At 46.7% G+C, this 24,160-nt stretch overlaps 1 protein-coding gene across 2 annotated transcripts in view; it reads left to right on the forward strand.

Annotated features, from left to right (window-relative positions):
• The window catches only part of DIAPH3 (diaphanous related formin 3), a 979,498-nt gene that overhangs the window by 337,151 nt on the left and 618,187 nt on the right, over positions 1 to 24,160 (forward strand). For both annotated transcript variants that reach the window (XM_075336836.1, XM_075336837.1), the window contains exon 6: positions 14,719 to 14,793. In XM_075336836.1, the coding sequence (XP_075192951.1) occupies positions 14,719 to 14,793 (75 nt within the window). The remainder of the gene's footprint in view (positions 1 to 14,718; positions 14,794 to 24,160) is intronic.

The following is a 24,160-nucleotide window of genomic DNA, read 5'->3' on the forward strand; positions in this document are numbered from 1 at the left end:
TTGCTCATATGACCTTTAAGTTTTAGCAAAACAAAAATGTAGAGTCATGCATATGAGATAAGAAGAAGATAAGAACATTTATTCTGAAGGCTCTATGACTATGAACTACCATCAGATATACTTACTAATGAAATAAAATATCTTTATTCAAGAAATAGAGAAACTATTTAACCCTTCTATATCACACCCTCAAAACGAATTAACAAATTCCTCACACTCACCAAAATCTCCCTAATCCCACCAGCACTCAAAATAGGACTAAATACAGATAAAACACTTATTGGACCTGTACTACCTGTCGTCTTGTTAACCTCTGCACCACTCGACATTAAAACATGGGGAAATGGACGAGACATGTGAACATACTCACCAAAAAGTCGAGATTTCTGAATGGTGGGATTAACCGGCCATCCTAGTCATCTGTCCAATTGGAAATCCTCTATAAATTCTTGCCAGGGCAGTTGTCCACCAAAGATACAGATCAATGTCGATTGAGCATCAGGAGGCTGAAAAATGCAGGATGATAGTGGTTGAGGATTGATGAATGGACCAACGGACTTCTTTCTCAATGATGACACCTTGTTAAACAGCCCACCGTCCCCCAGTCTAGGAGATGGTTACCTACAGTGGTCCTGTGATGTTCCAGGATTTGTGCCACAGAAGACATTCTGATGTACACGGAAAAATCTGCAGTAGATTATATCTCTGTCCCTATGAGCGGGAATGATTAAAACCTCACCCCATCTTGGCTTTAAAATTCCTCATCACTGACCACACCCCCCCCATTATAATAACCCCACATTTTAGCCAATCCATTGTCATATCAGTCTTCGCTAATTATATGGGACTGGGGCTATGGTCTTTAATATTTTACTCCTAGGTCATATGTGATCTGTCGTGTCTCATGACTCCCATGTCCTGCATGCAGTCCAGGTCCCATTTACCATTTTTATAAAGAATATATAGTTACATAATATTACTGGTTTGTATTTGTGTATTTCCACCATTTTATAGACCTTTGTAAGCATGATTATCCTGCCTTCTATGGTGGTCTGAAGTCAGCATGCTAACATGGGTGTAGGAAGTCAAATTAACATGCACATCTGCATTATAATCGCCTCTGTATTTTGTCTCTCCGTGATAATTTGTTGGTTAATTACCAACAAAGTTAAAGCTTTCCAAGCAGAATGTGTCAGATATAGTTGTTCCCTATCTCTGCTGTTTTAAGTTGTCTCCCTTTCACTATATCAATGTGGTAATTCTTTGTTCCTGCTTCAAGGTGGGTTTACTACCTGTTTTCCAATGTCATCAGCCTTTCTGTGGGGCTTATTTTGGGGACTGGTAATAGGTTGTTTTAAATAGAGTGGTAAGGACTTATTTAGTTATTTACTGGGCTGTTGTTTGATTGTAACATAGAACTGATGGTGAATAGTAGGACTAACTGCAAGTGTGACGCCCTGGACTAGCCTGGTAGTCACAAACATACCAACATACACACCCCCACCCTAGGCAGTTACAGCAGCCAAACACAAAACCTTTGTTGCCTCCCTCCAGGGTCTGATGTCCACACCAGGTGGGGTGGAGCCAGGCGGTTGGCCCCACCCACCAGGAGTTCACAGGCCTGCAGGCGGGAAAAGGAGACAGATCAGTTTTGGAGGTGGAAGTGAGAGGAGTGAACACTTGGGTTGTCTGGGTTGGAGCCCAGACACTGACAGCAAGGTTGGCAGACGGAGATGGCCGTCTGCAGGAGTTAGTGGAACTCCGCAGAGCCGTAAGGACCGGGGTGGGGCGTCGGCCCGCTGATACCGGACCGGGGAACGGAGTGAAGCTAAGCACACAGGCAGGGCCATCGGACCCTGACCAGGCTTGGAGCCGCCGTCAATAGTCAAATCCGAATGTGACAGGAACCCCAGGGGTTTCCCAACTACCAAGTTCCGATTGAAGGCAACCATGCACCCAGAGAGGATATACAGTCACCGCCACAGGCTAGAGATCCAAGGGCCAGCGCCTGCGGGCAAAACGGGCTCCTACAGCACCTATACGCCGGGGAGCGGACTACCGGTGGGCAACCACAGGAGTCAAGAACATTCTTAAAGGTGCAGGGAAAGATAGCCACCATCAGCCGTCCGGGGAGAGCACAACAACACCACTTCAGCCGGCTGCGGGACCCATCCATCCGGCCGTTTTGGTTTACCAGAGACTTGTCAGTGATTGAGTGAGTACACCAGTGCCGTCTGGCACCGCGCCGCGCTGTCCCTGCACCCCAGCCATCTAGCCTCCCTGTTACACCACCGGGCCCCGGGATCACCAACCCCCTACCCACGGAGGGGACAACATCTCAGCTGCACCCTACCATCTCTCCCGGGATCCCCGTTACCAGCAGCGGTGGTGCTATCATCACCACGTCCCGTGGGTGGCGTCACGAACAATCTCCCTAACCAAACCATCCCTTTTCACTCACGGGTGAGGAGCGCTGCTCAAGTCCCCGGGTCCGGTCCACCGCTCGAGCCACCGAGCAGCAGCGGCAGAAGCCCCGGACCCAAGCGTGGCGAGCGCGTCCCCTCCGCCCGCGACAACTTGGCGTCACGAACAGGATACAACCGATCTACTTACCAGTAGAAGTGCGCCTTGTGGTCCCTGCCGGCGGCGTCCGGCCAAAAAATTTGAAGCGCCGCCATCTTTGGCGCGAAAATCTCCCGCTCGAGCGTCTAACCCGAGCAGGGAAGGCGTGAAAGCGAAGCCCCGCCCCCAACAAGCGGAAGTGCTAGAAAGAACCAAGGGGGGGGCGGATGAAAGCCTGCCTAATGTAGCCAAGGGCATAGGAAGCGGGGACGCCAGGACCCTGAAACATATTCCGTTCCTGGAGGCCGAGCAGGCAGGATGTTCGTCCCGTACAGCAGGCCCACGCCCGGAACAGCGGCGTGGGTGGAAGCTCGGGTGGCACAGTTAAGCCGCAGGCTGCAGACCTGGCTCCAGCTCCTTGTGCAAGAATGGGAGGCTGGGATGGTGGAAGTGGTGATGACCGTGCAGGCCCGTGAGGCGAAAGCAGAGTCTGAGGAGCGGGTGAGTGACCCACGCCCCTGGGTCCCGGAGGGACCGGTCGCTGCGGCCGAGGGGCCCGGTCTGCCCCCGCTCAGCCTGCTGCGTTCCCCGCTGCCCGTGTTGGTCGGTGCCACCCCGCCAATCGGCCTGCTGCTCCCAAACCCGGCAACAGATGACATCGCTCCCGCCCGCGAAGATCCACCTGCAGGCGCTGCCCGCGGACGACAGCTTGCCCGGCCAGCACCGATCCCGCTCCCTTGGAGGATGCCCGCTCCCCAAAGGGAGCCATCCAGCCCAGAAGCGGCCGCATCCGAAGAGGCCCCGGCAGCCCGCCCGGCCTGTACAGAGGTGGAAGATAGCCCGCCTCAAGCCCGGAAAGTGATGCTGACCACTCCTAAGCTCCAGGCCTCGGCTGAGGCTGCGGAGGGTTGCCACTGCAAGGCAGCAAAACAGGCCGCGACACAGCGGTGCCCCCTACCCAGAAGGTGCCGGTCGTGGCCCGCATCGGGGGGTACCTGCTGGGCCCAACCCCCGCGCTAGAGGAGCCACCATGTTGGGAGCGGCAGCCAAACCTGATGGGCCGAGAGACAGAGGCCCGGAAGAAAGAGAAGGCTGCTATCCTGGCCCGCACTGTCAAGGCAAAGGACGCTCTCCGGAAAGCCTCGCCCGAAGCGCGGGGGTCGATCTTTGAAGGTCAAGTCTGTCAGTTCTACCCCCGGCGTGGATGGGGGTTTATTCACGAGCCAAGCCTGGGGGTCGAGGCGTTCTTCTCCAGGCGAGATGTGCACAGCCAGCTGCCCCAGGGCTATCCGGAGCGTGTTCTCTGTGCGGGTGAGTTGGTCACCTATACCTGCCACCTGGGAGATAGGGGCTGGTTCGCCCTGGATGTCCAGAGAAGGGTGAGCCACGATGACCTCGAGCAGCCCCGGTCACCTCCTCCGCCGTACAGTCTCAAGGCGGATCCGGAGGAAGTAAGTGGTGACGATGACCTCCAGTAAAGGCAGTGGTCCTCCGTTGCAACCAAGTTGTCCCCGTTGGGACCCTCAGCAGTTCGAATGAATGAAAAATAATCCAACCGAAGCTTCATCTGATTGTCTACTTGATTATTCCGGCCGTTGCCGGCAAGTTGTCCTCGGAGGGACTCTGTGTTTACCGTTTGCATGAGAAACTGCTCATGGACATGGCCGAGAACTGGCAGGCCACCCACGAACTTGTGGGCCTGTAAATAATGTTGTGGGATGGATACCGTTGCCGCCTCCGGAGAGGCAGATTGGAGGAAGGGCCCGCAGCAGAGCAGGCTGGGGCCCGGCCACCACCAGGACCGGTGGCCATCCTCCGGGGGTCAGGGGTCTCCCTTGGACGTGGGGTCCCCTGAAGTGACAGTCGGGTGCGAGTTACCGTACCCGTTCCCGCTCGGGCAGCCTGAACCTGGACTGGGGTCAAGGGGTGCTGTCCACTTCTTAGGGGCAGCATCAGGACTAGGTTGCTTGGGTGGGAGAGCGGAAGACGTCCGTCCGTCAGTATTAAAAATGTTTATATGTGCAACGTTTAAGGTGACCTGAGGAAAATGCTTATGTTTTAAATGTTTACCGTTTTACCTATTTTTACAGTTTTGAAAAAAAATAAAACCGGTGATGGACGGGCAGCCCGCGGATGTTCTGCATTTTACCAGGGGGGAGTGTGACGCCCTGGACTAGCCAGGTAGTCACAAACATACCAACATACACACCCCCACCCTAGGCAGTTACAGCAGCCAAACACAAAACCCTTGTTGCCTCCCTCCAGGGTCCGATGTCCACACCAGGTGGGGCGGAGCCAGGCGGTTGGCCCCACCCACCGAGGAGTTCACAGGCCTGGAGGCGGGAAAAGGAGACAGATCAGTTTTGGAGGTGGAAGTGAGAGGAGTGAACACTTGGGTGTCTGGGTTGGAGCCCAGACACTGACAGCAAGGTTGGCAGACGGAGATGGCCGTATGCAGGAGTTAGTGGAACTCCGCAGAGCCGTAAGGACCGGGGTGGGGCGTCGGCCCGCCGGTACCGGGGCGTCGGCCCGCCGGTACCGGACCGGGGAACGGAGTGAAGCTAAGCACACAGGCAGGGCCATCGGACCCAGACCAGGCTTGGAGCCGCCGTCAATAGTCAAATCCGAATGTGACAGGAACCCCAGGGGTTTCCCAACTACCAAGTTCCGATTGAAGGCAACCGTCCACCCAGAGAGGATATACAGCCACCGCCACAGGCTAGAGATCCAAGGGCCAGCGCCTGCGGGCAAAACGGGCTCCTACAGCACCTATACGCCGGGGAGCGGACTACCGGTGGGCAACCACAGGAGTCAAGAACATTCTTAAAGGTGCAGGGAAAGACAGCCACCATCAGCCGTCCGGGGAGAGCACAACAACAACACTGCAGCCGGCTGCGGGACCCGTCCATCCGGCAGTTTTGGTTTACCAGAAACTTTGTCAGTGATTGTCTGAGTGAGTAGACCAGTGCCATCCGGCACCGCACTGCGCCGCGCTGTCCCTGCACCCCAGCCATCCAGCCTCCCCGTTACACCACCGGGCCCCGGGATCACCAACCCCCTACCGACGGAGGGGACAACATCTCAGCTGCACCCTACCATCTCTCCCGGGATCCCCGTTACCAGCAGCGGTGGTGCCATCATCACCACGTCCCGTGGGTGGCGTCACGAACAATCTCCCTAACCAAATCGGCCCTTTTCACTCACGGGTGAGGAGCGCTGCTCGAGTCCCCGGGTTCGGTCCACCGCTCGAGCCACCGAGCAGCAGCAGCAGAAGCCGCGGACCCGAGCGTGGCGAGCACGTCCCCTCCGCCCGCGACACAAGTGCAGTGGGGCGGGCACTGGACGTCCAGCTCTGATGTGCCCTCTACCTTTTTCCACTCATTTTGCGGATTTTTGATAGGTGGTTATTCTCACAGTGACCGGTTTCCCCTGCACAGGTGTTGTAATTGCCTAAGTTAGTTTCATCAGAAGTGGTGGCACATGGCCAGTAAGCACCTACTTATGTCGGAACATCAATGATTTGGCTCTCACAACATCATCAGGAGCGTACTGTGAATGCACTACCCCTTTGAATGAGACAAACCCAGCAATGTCTACACAAGCAACACAGGTCCCTGATAGTGACCTGTCAATCAAAGACTGGAAGCTGGTGGGGAAAGGTTAGAGAGTACAGTAGAGCAGGAAGTGCAGTGCCCTCCCCGCTACATTTGCAGTTAAAACTTTAAGCAGAAATTTCTCAAAAAAGACGTAAGACTATGCTGTAAGCATGGTATCATGGATCGGGCTACACATGTCTCCCAATATTGAGATCTTTAGGTTGCATTGCGTCTTATGATTTCCTATGGTGCCGCATTGTGACCTGCCACGACTGCGGGAGAGTCGTAAATGTTTACAAATATGTATAATTCTCAAAAGTTGTTGAAATGTTTTTGGTCACTCGACCATGTAGCTCCAGCTATAATCCATAGCTTGTCTATCTACAGTTGCAAATTTGTGGTCATAATCTCATTGATAACTCTGCCTTATAGTGCTCGTAAGTACAGATGAGCGAACCTGAAGTTCGGCATTCATATCAAACAGACTTTACAAAAGAAACAGTGTTTGGCGTCCGGGTGCTTTGTGTGAGCATCGCTGTACTCGGGTACACTCTGTGCTCTGCCCAGTGCGAGGAGCTTGCAGTGTTTGGTTTGCACAGGGGGTATCAACAGCATGATTTAATGTAGTGTGCAGCCTCTCCCCACCCCCGCCAAAATAATAAAAAAAAAAAATGGAAACACCCCGCCCCCGGAAGTGATCTGTGTAGGGCTGGCTGCATGTGGGCAGAAACACCAACTGCCCACAGTTAGTGACTTCCATTGAGGTTCTTGTCAAGTTTGGTCCCAAACCGATCATTTCGGCTGAACCCGCAGAGCCGGACTTCCACAGGTCCGCTCATCTCTATTCATCAGTGAGGTCTATGAAAAGTGACTATTAGTAGGATCTGGAATAGCTGATTGCATCAATCCACCCGTTAGTTTTTCACAGACGTAACGGAATCTGAAGGTGACACCATTGTGGATTTTGCTCTCATATATAGCATTAATTGTAACCTTCGTGCTTCGCTTGGCGCATATAAAAAAAAATCTTTTATGAAGCAATTTTGCTTCTTTTCCCATGTATATTCTAACTAATGTTTGTGTCCACTCCAAATCCGTCCGTACAAAGTCCTTCATCCATGTATCCTTTATAGAAAACAAGCCTTTTGTCTTTTACGTGTTGAATTATCAGCACAGATGTGTAATGGATCAAGAAAAATATATTAAATGACATTAGAAAGTTTGCCAGCTAAGGAAACATTTGCAGTCACAAGGACTAATTCATGCCCTTTACTAAATGGGTTAAGTGCCTTTAGTGCCCCAAACATTGCTTGCATCTGAGGCCTGCATTGTCACTTAGAAGGTTATTCTCCCTCATTATTGTTCAGCACGTCACCGCTTGGAGTTTAATACACACGCTAGAACAATTTGTTCTATGAAACCTTTCCGAATCTTTTGTGAGATTATCTGCACACTTCACTTGGAAGGATGACACTCTACAGTTTTATTAGAAAGAAATGTTTTGACTCTTATGACTTACTAACCAGTTGACGTCTCGGGTTCAACAAAGTATCTATTTTATTTTACTTGATTACAATGTTTATAATTTCTGAAAAAACATACCCTGAATTGCAGCAGAGTCCCTTTACAACTTGAAAGTACGGTATTAGATAGATTTCTGTAAGGCCTAAGCCACACGGCGAGAAAAACAGTGCGAGTGGAGTGCGATAAAACATCGCATTCCCCTCGGACCAATTCTAGCCTGTGTGTCAGCACACATGAGCGATTATTTTCTCAGCCCTAATCGGAGCGAGAAAACAATCGCAGCATGCTGCGATTGTAATCCGAGACTCTTTCTCTCGCACCCATTCAAGTGAATGGGGCGAGAGAAAAATCGCACTGCACTCGCGGTACACCGGTGTACCGCTAGTGCAGTGCGAGAATGGCAATAGCCGGCTACGCAGGAGAGAGGGAGAGAAATCCCTCCCTCCCCTCCTGAGTGCCGGCCCGACCCCCACAGCTGAGGTCTGCTAGCACAAACGGAGCTCAGTTGCAAGGACACACGCATGACACTCGGCTCTGCTGTACTGCCAGCACGAGCCGAGTGTCATGCAAGTGGATCGCAGTAGTCCCCGTGTGGCCCCAGCCTAACTTGTACTCTGCTGCTTCCTTGAGCTGGAATTCAACAGCCTACAGGCCATAATGTTGAAGTAGCACCATGGACAGCAGCTTACCATCCAGGAAGAGCAGAGTATATCTGTGCTTTAAAGGAGAACATATTCAGTTAAGTGTTGGAAACTGCCCTCATAGTATTATCTGTTTATTTCTGTTAATCTTTCTCTCTTTCAGGCTGTCTCTAAAGGTTCAGTCACACTAAGCAACTTACCAGCGATCCCAACAACGATAGGGATCGCTGGTAAGTTGCTAGGAGGTTGCTGGTGAGATGTCAAACTGCGACGCTCCAGCGATCCCACCAGCAACCTGACCTGGCAGGGATCACTGGAGCGTCGCTACACGAGTTGCTGGTGAGCTCACCAGCAACCAGTGACCAGCCCCCAGCACCGCGTGGAAGAGGCTGCGCTTGGTAACTAAGGTAAATATCGGGTAACCAACCCGATATTTACCTTGGTTACCAGCGCACGGAGCTACACGTGCAGAGAGCAGGGAGCAGCGCACACTGAGCGGTGGCTCCCTGCTCTCCTAGTTACAGCACACATCGGGTTAATTAACCCGATGTGTCCTGCAGCTACATGTGCACAGAGCAGGAGCCGGCACTGACAGTGAGAGCGGCGGAGGCTGGTAACAAAGGTAAATATCGGGTAACCAAGGACAGGGCTTCTTGGTTACCCGATGTTTACATTGGTTACCAGCCTCCGCAGAAGCCGGCTCCTGCTGCCTGCACATTCAGTTGTTGCTGTCTCGCTGTCACACACAGCGATCTGCGCTTCACAGCGGGAGAGCAACAACTAAAAAATGGCCCAGGACATTCAGCAACAACCAACGACCTCACAGCAGGGGCCAGGTTGTTGCTGGATGTCACACACAGCAACATCGCTAGCAACGTCACAAAAGTTGTTCGTTAGCAGCGATGTTGCTAGCGATGTTGCTTAGTGTGATGGGGCCTTAAGGCCTAAGACACGCGGCATGAAAATCGGACTGAGTGGAATGCGATAAAACCTTCCATTTCACTCGGACCAATACTAACCTATGTGCCAGCACCCATGAGCAATTATTTTCTCGGCCCCAATCGGACCGAGAAAACAATCACAGCTGCGATTGTAGTGCAAGACTTTCTCTCGCACCCATTCAAGTCTATGGGGTGAGAGAAAGATCGCACTGCACTCGCAGTACACCGGTGTACTACGAGTGCAGGGCGAGATGGCAATAGCCGGCAACGGAGGAGAGAGGGAGATAAATCCCTCCCTCTCCTTCTCTGTGCCGGCCCGCCCTTCCTCAGAGCTGGCCCGCCCTTCCTCAGAGCTGGCCCGCCCCCCGCAGCTGTGGTCCGATTGCATGATCAGACCTCAGTCGCAGTGACACTCGCATGACACTTGGCTCCTACTGTTCTGCTAGCGTGAGCCGAGTGTCATGGGAGGATCACATTAGTCCCCGTGTGGCCCTGGCCTTACTCAATCTCCATCTTTCTCTTTCGATTTCATTCCATTCTTTGATCTCTCAATCATTTAATCTTTTTCTTTTGGTCTCTTGAGCTCCCTTTTGGTCTTTCAATCTGTTAAGAATTGTAGAATTTTGCCTGATTAGGAAAGTGAAAGCAGACTGGTGGGTAAAGGGTTTAAAGATAGAAGCGCATCAGACTGTGCTTTTTTATATCCTGTAAAAATGGAATTGGAACAGATGTGTGCACAAATGCTAGTAAAACTGATGCTAATGTGATGTTTTTTATCCATATTATATACACACAAACCTATCCATTTAAAGATTTGTGGTTTGTTGTTTTTTTTGTTTGAGGTGTTTCAACTGCAAAAAAACCCCAAAAACCTGGTGCGAAAAAGGCCTAATACCCAGCAGCACTGGTTATTTAGTATACAGATTCCTCAGTGTGAACTGTGTATACACAGATTGCAAATGCAAATTTTGATTCCTGTGTGTCCAGAGGGTGTGGCTTTTTTTCTTTTTTCATTCCACTGCTGCTAGAAATTTTTAACAAAATAAACACCTAATGCTTAATAAAAGAACTTTCCAGTAACATTAAACAGAAGGGTTCCTACACCATCATTTAACCTGACGATTGGAAATGTAAGGTGCGTGCACATGTTGCAATTTTTTTTTTTGCCTTTTTTTATGCGTTTTTGAGTGGAGATAATTTGAAGAGAATTCTGATGCCAGCAAAGTCAATGAGAATCCTGAACTTTTGTGCAGATGTAGTCTGCCAAAAACACTATAAAAATGCAGTTATAAAATTGATTCCTCATTTGTACAGTTTTTGTTCAAAAAAAACAATGAGAGGGCTCTACCATGCTCAGGTGCTCGGTGCTCAGTACTTGCAAAGAGCAGTTGGACGGTCTCGACTCACTTACCGAGTATAATGGAAGTCAGTGGGTAACGAGCATTGTAAAGTTCACTCATCACTAGTGGTAACTAATGGAAATCTAAATAGATAACATAGTAAATAGACATTGAGATATAGAGAATAGATAGTTTGTATAGCTTTTTATTACACAGATAAATAAATAATGGAAAAAACTGCATGAGATTCCACGTCCTGTTTTTGGTAACCATCAAAGTTAAAGCAGAAAGCTGGGAAGGTCTAATTCTCGCTCTTCCCGGTGCCTTGGCTTTCAGGGGTAATTGTTTTTGGGGTTGATGTCAGCTGTGTTCTGTCCAAAAGCACAGCTGCCCTCAAGCTCTTTTTCTTGGACTGGAGAGGTGTCTGACACCTCCCCAAAAATATTTTAATGAAATATCATTCCCTGACATTTCCCACATTCACCAATTTATTAAGTAAAAAAATCCCCCGCAGGTCTGACGGTCCATGGAATTTGATGATCAAAGCCTTTGGATCCTCATTTTGATTCTCCATAGACTTTTGCAACAGCCACTGCGCAGCGTGATCTGTGCATCAAATCGAGGTTCCATAGATTTTGCACATTAGATTTCATGGACTCCATCGGACCTGCTGGGGATTTTTTTATTTAATAAAATAATAAATGAGGTAGTGTCTTGTGTTTTTTGCTTTTTTTTTGTATTTCAGGCGTCTATTTATGGACTACGTCTGATTTGATGGACTATATCTGATTCTTTAAACTATGTTGGACCTGTGTGGGATTTTTTTTTTCTTAAAGTGGTGAACGAGAAAAAGTGGGAGTGTTTTTCATTATATTTGTGTCTTTTTTTTTATTACTGAGTTAGTAATGGGGATGTTTGATAGACACTTCTACATTACTAACACAAGGGCTTGATGTCAGCTGTGTTTTTGGACACTACACGACTGACATCAAGCATAAAAACCATTACCCTGATTACCCAAAGCACCAAGGTAGTCTAGGAAGAACCGAAAAGTGCCAGAATTTGCACATCTCATATGATGCTCCACTTCTGGGGCAGCTGCGGGCTGTTATTTTTAGGCTGGGAAGGACTAAATAATCATTAACTTTCCAAGCCTTGTAATATCAGCTCAAAGATGGCTGCTTTACCTTTGCTAGCTACCACAAGTAAGGCGGGGGCCCATATCGTTTTTTCATTTATTAGGTTCTTCAACATAGAATGCTGTGCAATAAGCTCCAAGTGCAATTCACGAAAGGGTGCAATGTTATAAAATGTTGGGGGATTGTGCAATGATATATCTGCCGGATATCAATCTTTCTATTTCTATCTATATCTATCATTTATCTATCTATGATGTACAGTGGGGGAAAAATGTATTTGATCCACTGCCGATTTTTGTAAGTTTTTCCACTTAAAAAGAATGGAGAGGTCTGTAATTTTTATTCTAAGTATACTTCAACTCTGACAGAGAAAATAAAAAAATCCAGAAAATCACATTGCATAATTTTTAAATAATTTTCATTTTATTGCATGAAATAAGTATTTGATCACCTACCAACCAGCAACAATTCTGGCTCTCACAGACCTGTTATTTTCTCTTTAAGAAGCCCTCCAATTCTGCACTCATTACGTCTATTAATTGCACCTGTTTGAACTTGTTACCTGTATAAGACACCTATCTACATAATCGCACTTTATCCTCTCCACTATGGCCAATATTAAATAGCTGTCTAAGGACACAAGGGACAATATTGTAGACCTGCACAAGGCTGGGATGGGCTACAGGACAGTATGCAAGCAGATTGGTGAGAAAGCAACAACTGTTGGCACAATTGTTAGAAGAAACACAAGATAACGGTCAATCTTACTCGGTCTGGGGCTTCATGCAAGATCTCGCTTTGTGGGGAAAGGATGATTCTGAAAAAGGTAAGGAATCAGCCCAGCACTAAATAGGAGGACCTCATCAATGACCTAAAGAGAGCTGGGACTACAGTCTCAAAGATTACTATTAGTATAACACTCCTTCATTGATTGAAATCCTGCAAGGCACAGAAAGTCCCCCTGCTCACGCCAGCACATATCCTGGCCCATTTGAAGTATACCAAAAAACATCTGGATGATTCAGATGAGGCATGAGAGAAAGTCATGTGTTTAGATGAGACCAAAATAGAACTTTTTTGTATCAACTCTACTCACAGTGTTTGGCGGAAGGAGGATGAATACAATCCCAAGAACAGCATCCCAACCATAAAGCATGGAGGTAGAAACATAATCATTTTCTGCAAATGGGACAGAACGACTGCAGTATGTTAAAAGGAGCATGCATGGGGTCATGTATTGTGAGATTTTGGCAAACAACCTCCATCAGTAAGAGTATTGAAGATGGGTCTTGGCTGGGTCTTCAAACATGACAATGACCTGAAACACACAGCCAGGACAGCTGAGTGGCTCCATACCTGAACCCAATAGAAAGTCTTTAGAGGGAGCTGAAACTCAGTGTTGCCTAGCAACATCCCCGAAACCTGAAAGATCTGGAGAAGATCTGTTTGGAGGCGTGGACAACAATCCCTTCTGCAGTGTGTGCAAACTTGGTCAAGAACTGCAGGAAACGTCTGACCTTTTGTCAATGCAAATATAGGTTTCTGTACAAAATATTTAAGTTCTGTTTTTCGATTGTATCAAATACTAGTTTCATGCAATAAAATGCAAATTAATTAATTAGAACTCATACAATGTGATTTTCTGGATTTTTTGGGAAGTTTTCTGTCTGTAACAGTTGAAGTGGACCTACAATAAAAATTACAGAGCTCTTCATTCTATGTAAGGGGGAAAACTTGCAAAATCTACAGTGTACCAAATATTTTTCCCACTGTATGTATCTCTAGGCTCTTTTAAGTTTCAAGTTTCATTCAGTGCTGTTTAAAAACACTAGGAAAACATCTATGAAAACTGCATTGTAAATTTGTCAAAAACGCATGTTTTGTCCTATGTATTTTTCTTGCCAATAGGTGCAGAAAAATCTGCATACAAATACTCAATGTGTGCACCTACCATAAGAGTGTCTTTTGGTTCTAGTCATATAAAGTGAACTCAAGTTCAGTTACATAAATCATTAGAAATATTCAAGGGAATCTTGCAAACCCAAAAGTGCAGATCTAGGGCCCAAGACGGGCTGTGGACTGCCTTCTGAGCAGCATTCATGTCACAGGCAGTGTCTCCCTGCATCCTACTGCAGATCAAGAGCCCAGGACTGGGTGCGGATTGCCTCCTGAGCAGTATTCATGTCACAGGCAGGTAGTGTCTCCCTGCATCCTACTGCAGATCAAGAGCCTAGGACTGGGTGCGAACTGCCTCCTGAGCAGCATTCATGTCACAGGCAGTGTCTCCCTGCATCCTACTGCAGATCAAGAGCCCAGGACTGGGTGCGGATTGCCTCCTGAGCAGTATTCATTTTATAGGCAGTGCGTTACTGCTGCCCACTGCAGATGTTGCCTACAGTCAACAGCCTGGAAGAGGAAGGCAGCCATATTTAGACACTGATACATACACTGTCTGTGAACTTGGTTGTCGACTTAAATTATTTATTTTTTTTATTATTTATTTATTTTTTAAGTATTGTAGAATTTTACGCAGGATATTTTCTTCGTTCTAGCCTAAGGAGAACCTCCGCTACTACTCTGTAACAAGTCCACAAAACAAAAACAACTAAAAAGAACATGTTTGGGTTTTGTTTTTGTTAAATTCATGACAACCCCTTTTAAACCGAGCTGATGGGACAATCTGTGCTGTATGTTCTGCCGATCTGCAGTAGTGGTTTCTATATTTCTTTTGCCTTATGTAAGTGAGAGTTTTGTTCTTTTTCCATGCACAAAAGCAAATAAATCGCTTGTTAAATGTTAGAACCCCATAAAGTGTTATTACCAGAATGTAAATGGAGTTATTGCTCTTTGTAAAGTATTTAGCTTCATATATATTTTTCTGAAGTTTTCATTTCTATATGTGCTTTAAATGTGTCCTATTTACTTGTAGATGGTGCTAATTGTATATTTATGTTGTATTGTGTTTCCTCTTTCAGTTGGGTTGAAAGCTTTGGTCATGACGGTCTTGGTTTGCTCTTAGACATCTTGGAAAGGATGGTGTATGCAAAACGGTAATGTATTTTCCCCATTTCCTATCTTCCGTAGTAAGGCTGTATATGTAATTTATATATATTATGTAATATATAACATCTATTTAAACCTGAGCCTCTTATTAAAATGATTTTTCAGAAAATGTTGTCCCTCACTGCAGTTTTAATCCAGTACTGATCCCGGTATCTGTTACTGTCAAAAGCGTTGACCTCATCTTAATAGCGATTCACTTTTTAACTGAAGCGCTATTGATGTGATGTCAGCATAGCAAACAATAGCATACAACAGCAGCAGTGCTGCAGACTCGGTGATGGGGCCGGTGATTAAAAGTGTATTTTTGTTTAAGTTAAAATAAAAATAAAATAATGGTCTAAGAACAGAAATTTTGTGGCTAAAAAAGGGGGGCGGTGGGAAGGCCATGTGAAAAGGTGCGGACAGTGACAGAGCAGTGTGTAACTGGGATCCTTTTCAGAGAGCGAGAGAGAGAGAGACCACCCGGCTGAAGGCCATTGGCGCAGGAGAATCGACTCTAAAGGCCGCTTTACACGCAAAGATATAGCTAACGAGATGTTGTTGGGATCACGGAATTCATGACTCACATCCGGCCTCGTTAGCGACGTCGTTGCGTGTGAAACGCACGAACGACTGTTAACGATCAAAATTACTTACCTTATCATTGATCGTTGACGCGTCATTCTAATCCCAATTATCGTTGCTGTTGCAAGACGCAGGTTGTTCGTTGTTCCTGCGGCAGCACACATCGCTATGTGTGACACCGCAGGAACGAGGAACATCACCGTACCTGCGGCCGCCGGCAATGAGGAAGGAAGAAGGTGGGCGGGATATTCCGCCTGCTCATCTCCGCTCCTCCGCTTCTATTGGGTGGCCGCTTAGTGACGTCGCTGTGACGCTGCACGAACAGCCCCTTTAGAAAGGAGACGGTTCGCCAGCCACAGCGACGTCGCTAGGTAGGTAAGTCCGTGTGACAGTTCTTAGCGATGTGCGCCAGGGGCAGCGATTTACCCGTGACGCACAACTGGCGGTGGCGGGTGCTTTCACCAGCGACATCGCTATCGATGTCGCTGTGTGTAAAGTGCTCTTAAGAGTGACTCTGAGAAAATTAATATAGTTATGTTGTGTACTCAAGCCACAGCGAAACACATTGATCCTTGTGGTTAGATACCAGTGGTATAGAGATAATTCAACCTCCCCCCTCCCTTCTTGGTAACCGGTGTGGATAGAATAAGTAACGTCTGCAGCTGTTATGGAAGAACCGGTCTGGGCGAAAATGTCAATGCCATGTAAGAAACAATGTTTGAAACGTGTCGCAAGCAAAGTGGAATGGCGATTGAAACTTCCTTAATGACTTTGAATGCGTTATCGCACAGTGTGCCTTAGATGATAAGAAGCTGGCCCATTGGTGAGGAAACTGAGCCCCTCGCCCATAGCTAAAAGCCCGAGCATGCTTACGTTCGGACAATGGTCCTGCTATTGGCACAGGGTCCCTCCCTTCATTATTGTGATTGGAGAAAGAATGATTTCATATGAATGCGATATGCTAGCAAAACACCATCGGTAATTGAGGCCCCGTGCAGACGTTGAGTATTTGGTGAGTTTTTTACCTCCGTATTTGTAAGACAAAACCAGGAGTGAGCAATAATGGAGAAGTGGTGCATGTGCTTTTATTACACTTTTGCTCTGATTGTTCCACTTTTGGTTTTGGCTTACAAATACTGAGGTAAAAACTCACCAAATACTCAACCTGTTCACGTGGCCTTAAAGGTACAGAACCCCTTTCAGTATAAATGTTCTCATACTAGAGGACTAGCCCTAATTAATCACTTCATCGCTCCTTTTAAAATAAAATGTATACTATCTTCTCACAGTGATGCCGTTTTAACTATTGTTGTGCTGCTACTCTTGGCTTGTCACATGACATTATACCACGGTCTTCTGCAGCCTGTCATTTGTCCCTCACCCGCTGCGGAGTTTACTATTTATTGGAGAGGGCGTCCACTCTGGCTGGATATATACAGATTAGTTGATCAGTGCCTCTGACCCATGACATTGTTGGGAGCTACTTGGAGCAACTCCATAACTGGAAAGGCACCGCCGGGGCAAATATGGACCCGTTGTTTTTTTTTTTTTAATGGGGGCCTAAAGTGACTAAGCAATAGCTCTTTAGAAGTGGAGAATCTTGTTAATAAGAAGGGATAATATATGTATTTTTAACTGGATTCAGAAAACACTACTTCTGCCTCGGACTTCACACAGAACGGACTCCACAGCCCTGGTAACCTGACGTTCCCCTCTTCTTCCACTAGGGCACAGTTCTTCCATATTCTCTTCACTATTTGTATAGAAGCCCTGTTCTGTTCTTATATAATGTTTCTGCCACATATTCCCAGTGCACAGTACTCCTCAGCCCAGTTCTCAGTCGTCTTATATGTTGGATGTTCTCTTACTACTTTTTCTTTCTAAACATTATCTTACACTTCTTTTGCGTCCCCCATTGTACTTACCCTTAGTTGTTGTATGTGTTTGTGAAAGCGCACAAAATGCTAAGTCCAACTATTTAGTCCACATGTTCTTTTCTTTATATTTTTGAAGAATGGATATGTATCACCCCTGCCAAGTTTTCTGTATGTCAGCTGTGTGCCCTGGACCATTTCGAAGAATCACCAATTGTTTTAAATTCACTCTTCAGAAAATGTAATCAAGTCAATTTGACTTTATTATAATATTCTTCTTCTTAGCCTTATTAAATGAGTCCCTTAGTGGCCAATTTCATTGAATTTGGCAGAAAATTGCAATATACTTGAATAATCCCCTAATTCTCAGATATATTCCTTAAACCTCTCAGTTGGTAGAATCCTGTGTGAGATGTCTCACAACGGAGATTTCTCTGATAGAAGAATAGAAAATAAGCTTCTCACCTCAGCGAATTTCATGGCTTGAGCTGCCCAGATTTCTCTATCTGTATATGGTGTTTGAGCTGAATTAGCAGTTAGATTTGGTAAGAGTTCGGTTTTCTCTGCCTTAATAATTAGGACTTATGCACATTTTAGCAGATTTGAAATATTTTTCTATATGTGGAGCTCCCATGTTTTCTTTTACTGTTACATACTCCTATGACATATCTGCATGTTGCAGCACATATATACAGTATATCACAAAAAAGAGTACACCCCCTCACATTTTTGTAAATATTTTATTACAACTTTTCATGGGACATTACTGAAGATAGGACACATTGGTATAACGTAAAGTAATATATGGGAAGATGATGAAAGTTTTCTTGCGCAACCATCTGGTATAAAAACTTTTTTTATTGAGCAAAAATGTTAAAGCCATAACGGATGTATTATGTAAAACTGACGCGTTTCTGGCAATCAAGTGCCCTTAGTTATAGCATAAGTATAAGTGAGAGATAAGCTAATTAAATACACTAGCAATCACAAACGGGACTAATACTGGCAAATCACAGTGTACAAAATATAAGCCAATAAAACCATACTGATTACATACAGAAAAAAAAGTTGACTCTTTGAAAATAAAATTGAGACCATTAATAGATGAAATAAGTCATTTTGATTCATTCCCTTTGGAAATTTAGTATTCATAGTTATCCATTACACCTCTTGTAACATGAGTAATCTTTGCCCTCCCCCACCTTTTGAGAAGGTGTACTTTTTCTATACCATAGTAAGAAAAAAACAATAGATCTGAATTGTGTACAAGAATGACAAAAAATGGAAAGTATGGGCAAGGCTTGGGATGGCTCATGATTCAAAGCACATGATGGCCAGGCATTCATAGCTTCCAATGGCACTGGGTCACTAGTGTTTATTGATGATGTGTCTGAAAATTAATACACTCGGCTCAATTCAGAAGTGTACAGGTCCCTACTTTCTGCTCAGATACAACCAAATCCAATGTTGATTGGACAGTGCTTCACAGTACAGATTGTCAAGGTCCCAAAACATACCAGTTAACCCTGGAGTTAAAGAGAACCTGTCACCAGATTTGGCGACTATAAGCTGCCGCCACCACCACTGAGCTCTTTTATATATAGCATTTTGGAATGCTGTATGTAAGAGCCCAGGCCGCTGTGTAGAACGTAAAAACACTTTTTTAATACTTCACCTAAGGAGCAGTCCTGTCTGATGGGCATTACTGCTCTCCAGTTCGGCGCCGCCTCCTCTCTCAAGTCCGGTGTCTCCTCTCTAAGGCGATCGCTTTCCTACCTTCTTCTGAGACCCGTGTGCATGATGCGTATGTTATGCACGCTAGCTGGCATTGAGGTCCTGCGCAGGCGCACTTTGATCTGCCCTGCTTAGGGTAGATCAAAGTATTAGTGTACACGCGTGGGCGGTATTAGGCACTGTGCGCACTTACTGGATTTTGCCGCGGTTTTGCTGCATGTTTCGCTGCAGAAAATGTTCATAACATCTCTGCAGTGAATCACCAGGAAAACCTATGGGAAAAAAAAATCCTGTGCGCACTAGGCGGAATTTGACAGCTGCATGTTTTGCTGCGGGATTCCCGCAGCAAAAACAATTGCATGTCAATTATTTTCCGCACGTCGCTGCGGGATTTCACTCCATTGCCTGCCATGTAATCGTGAAATCCCGCAGGGAATAACGCAGGCAGCAAATTCTGTGTGGTTCACTGCGTTTTCCTGCGTTATTCCCTGCGGTATTTCGCGGTTTACCTGCGGTAATGTACATCGCTTGCCTGCGGTTTTGCAGGGAAGTGATGTCATTATGACAGGAAGAGGAAGCGGAGCTGAGAGTAAACACACACACACACACACACACACACACACACACACACACACACACACACACACACACACACACACACACACACACACACACACACACACACACACACACACACACATCACAGACACAGACACAGACACAGACAGACATCACAGACATAGAACACAGACACATAGAACACACACAGAAATCAAACGGAAATATAGAAAACAAACCACGTGGGCTCCGCTGTATTTTTACCTTCCAGCCGAGGTAAGCACACAGCGGCGGCCCGGTATTTTCAGGCTTGGGAGGGCGAGGGGCAGGGTTAATGTCCCCCGCCTCCCTCCCCCCTCCCGCAGCCGAGAATATCAGCCGCAGCTGCCCCGGGACTGTCGCATGCATTATGCGACAGTACCGGAGTGTCCCCGGCTCTTCCTGCTGCCATGGATCACCGCCATTAACTCCAGGCTTGATCATGGCAGCGTCTATGAGACAGCTGACATGATCAACCCGTAAGTAAAGTGAAAAAACACACACACCGAAAAATCTTTATTTTAAATAAAACACAAATAAGCCTCGTTCACCCTTTTATTAACCTGTCCCGAAACAAAGCTCCGATGTAATCCACCGCTCCGGCGTAATCCACAGGTCCTGCGCTGCTTACATCCAGCCGTGACTGACACACAGCGCTGAATGCAGCCTCGCAGCAAGACAGCAGAGGTAATTACCGGTCATTTCCCACGGCCGGTAATGTGAACTCACAACCGACCGTGAGAAATGTAGCGATCTGTCCTCTATCTAGCTATCCCTCTATCTATCCCTCTATCTATTCTTCTATCTGTCTCTTTATCTATCTACTATCTATCTCAGAAGGAAATGATTTTTTTTTTTTTCAATGTGCTTTATTGCATTGAATGCAATAAAGCACATGTACCAACCCGCACGCTGCAAAACCGCGGCAATACTGCGAACAATACCGCGGTAAAACCGCGGCAAACCGCATGCGGTTTTCGGGTGCGGTTTGCCGCGGTTTTTTACTGCGGGCGCAGTAATCTTTCAGTGCCTGCGGAATTTTCTTGAGAAAATTCCATTTTCCAGTGCGCACATAGCCTTAAACCTTTCCTCATGCCTGCGCATTACAACAGGGCAGATCAAAGTGCGCCTGCTTAGGAACCGCAATTTCAGCCTGTGTGGATGACGTAGACGCGTTATCCACACTGTTCTGGGTAGGAGAAGTACGAAGATCGCAGTAGAAAAGAAGCGCCATACCGGAGAGCAGAGACACCCATCGGGCCGGACCGCCTCTCCATGTGAGTATTGTAAATGTTTTTTTTACATTCTACAGCGTGGCCTGGGCTCTTATACACCGTATTCTAGAATGCTGCATATAAGAGCTCAATGGTGGTGGTCGCAACTTATAGTCGCCAAATTTGGTGACAGGTTCCCTTTAGAGCAAAGTACTGGCGTACTCTGGTATGGCTAGATCAATCACCAAATCTCAATTCGGTGATTGCGCAAGGGTCTTGCATGATGTACCAACTCAATGTGGAAACCAGGAGAATGAGTGCTGACACCGATGGGACAGCGCTGGCAAGGAAGATGAGTATAGGCTTTTTTTATTGTAACGGAGGCAAAGATGGAGAATGATAAAGGCTTGTTCTAGTAGTGGACAACTCTTTTAAGGCAGTCCCACAAACCAGCAACATCTGAAGTCAGCTGCAGTAAAAATCCTGGCAAAGCATCACAAAGGAGTATACCCAGCGCTTTGGGGTGTCCATGCCTTCCAGACTTCAGGCAGTCATTGCCTGCAAAGTATTCTCTACAAAGTATTAAAAATGAGCATTTTATTTATGGTAAAGTAAATTTATCCAATTACTTTTGAGCCCCTAAATGAGGAGACTTTGTAGAAAAATGGTGGAAATTCCCAAACATTTCACAGTATATTTTTGTTCAACTCCTAAAGGAGTTGTCAAACATAAACTCCCCAAATTTTTTTTAAGCTAATCTGTGCTGTATTGTCATATAAAACATCCCAACATTATTTTTTTTTTGTTTTCTAACTTTTGTTCCTCTTGAATTATCCCTTTTATTCTCTGCAGCTTTGTTTACCTGCTGCTCAACCAAACATGACATCTTCCTGTGCCAAACCTCACAGTCAGAGCTGGCACCACCCTGCCTCACTATAGGCTATTACCAGCCCCGCCCTCTACCCGCTTTCTGCACACTCATTGGCTGTCAGTATTCTGCCCCAGCACTGACCTCTCATCGCTCCAGCAAAGATGGGCACATTACTGCATTACATGTGAGGGGGATGTGAGGTGATTGTGCTGCACAGATGAGCTATCACTGATCTGTATTTCCAGTCATTGGTAGTACAGAGCATTGATCCTGCTTCTTTCATGTGTGCAGTACAATTGCCTCACATCTACCGCACATATAAATTAGTAATGTGCCCTTCCCTGTCCCCATACTATAGTAATGTGCCTATCCCTGTCCCCATAGTATAGTAATGTGCCCATCCCTGTCCCTATAGTATAGTAATGTGCCCATCCCTGTCTCCATACTACATTAATGTGCCCATCCCTGTCCCCATACTGTAGTAATGTGCCCTTTCCTTGTGCCCATACTGTAGTAATGTGCCCTTTCCTTGTGCCCATACTGTAGTAATGTGCCCTTTCCTTGTGCCCATACTGTTGTAATGTGCCCTTTCTTCGTGCCCATACTGTAGTAATGTTCCCTTTCCGCGTGCCCATCCATACTGAAGTATTGTGCCCTTTCCGCGTGCCCATACTGTAGTATTGTGCCCTTTCCTTGTGCCCATACTGTAGTAATGTGCCCTTTCTGTGGGCCCATACTGTAGTAATGTGCCCTTTCTGTGGGCCCATACTGTAGTAATGGGCCCTTTCCGTGGGCCCATACTGTAGTAATGGGCCCTTTCCGTGTGCCCATACTGTAGTAATGGGCCCTTTCCGTGTGCCCATACTGTAGTAATGGGCCCTTTCCGTGTGCCCATACTGTAGTAATGGGCCCTTTCCGTGTGCCCATACTGTAGTAATGTTCCCTTTCCGTGTGACCGTACTGTAGTAATGTGCCCTTTCCGTGTGCCCATACTGTAGTAATGTGCCCTTTCCGTGTGCCCATACTGTAGTAATGTGCCCTTTCCGTGTGCCCATACTGTAGTAATGTGCCCTTTCCGTGTGCCCATACTGTAGTAATGTGCCCTTTCCGTGTGCCCATACTGTAGTAATGTGCCCTTTCCGTGTGCCCATACTGTAGTAATGTGCCCTTTCCGTGTGCCCATAGTGTAGTAATGTGCCCTTTCCGTGTGCCCATACCGTAGTAATGCTCTGTCCTGTAGACTTGCCCCCTAGTGTGCCATTCTTCACACACACAAAAACAAACCCTTCTCACCTGTCCTCATTCCCTCGGTGCCCTGTGTCCTGCCTCTTGCTGCCGCAGCCCCCTTCTTGCTGCTCGCGGCCTCTGCGGGGGGCTGTGCAGTCAGCACTTTATAGAGGACTGATTTCCAGGCGTGTGCAGGGATGCACTCTCTATGCAGCTTCTCCAGTGATCAGCTGCTGGCTTCTGATTGGCCGGCAGTTAATCATTGCTGTATACAGAGCTTGGCTCTGCAGAGTGCCCTGGAATCTGTCATCTGTTATAAAGCGGTGACTGCACAGCCCCCTGCAGAGGCCGCGATCAGCAAGGGGCCTGCACGCCACAAGCAGCATCAGGGGCCGCAGCTGACAGCGCTTTATATCAGATGACAGATTCTTGGGCGCTTTGTATACAGTTACTGCAATGATCCGCTGCTAGCCTCTGATTGGCTGGCGGCTGATAATAGCTGTATACAGCGCTCCCATCTGCACAGCACCAGTGAATCAGTCATCTGATGTACAGCGCTAACTTGCACAGCCCCCAGCACAGGCAGCGTTCAGGAAGGGGGCCACAGGCCTGCACGTCGCAAACAGCATCAGAGGCCGCATGCAGCGTACAGGCAGCGAGACAACTGCACTATGGGATGTGTGGGAGGGTACAGGGAAGGGGGACGCCACGCACTGTATCTGCCCAGCAGGGCGGATACATGATCTCTCCTGTGATGCACGTCTAGAAGACCGGAATAAGCTCCAGCACTTGTCGTGTTGACATCACAGGAAGCATCAAAATCATGGCAGGAACGGTCACATGACCGCTCTGAGTCGGAGAGAGGGGCTGACGGCAGGGCAGGTAGGTAGTCACTATCTACTTACCTGCCCCAATGTAGCTCAATAGTGAAATGACAAGAAAAAGCGAAATAAGCCGGATAACCCCTTTAATTAAACCTGAAAATCTACACTTCAATTACCACTTGTCTCATTTTAAAGCAAAAATAGAAGCATAACAAAGATTCAATCACTTAATATATTTCTGAATGCAGCTGTTTGTGTGTGTGTGTATATGTGTGTGTATATATATATATATATAATATATATATGTATGTGTATATATTTGTATGTGTGTATATATATGTATGTGTGTATATATTTGTATGTGTATATATGTGTGTATATATATGTATGTGTGTATATATATGTATGTGTGTATATATATATGTATCTGTGTGTGTGTATATATATAT

Source organism: Anomaloglossus baeobatrachus, chromosome 2, assembly GCF_048569485.1.
Source record: "Anomaloglossus baeobatrachus isolate aAnoBae1 chromosome 2, aAnoBae1.hap1, whole genome shotgun sequence".
NCBI classification, from domain to species: domain Eukaryota; kingdom Metazoa; phylum Chordata; class Amphibia; order Anura; family Aromobatidae; genus Anomaloglossus; species Anomaloglossus baeobatrachus.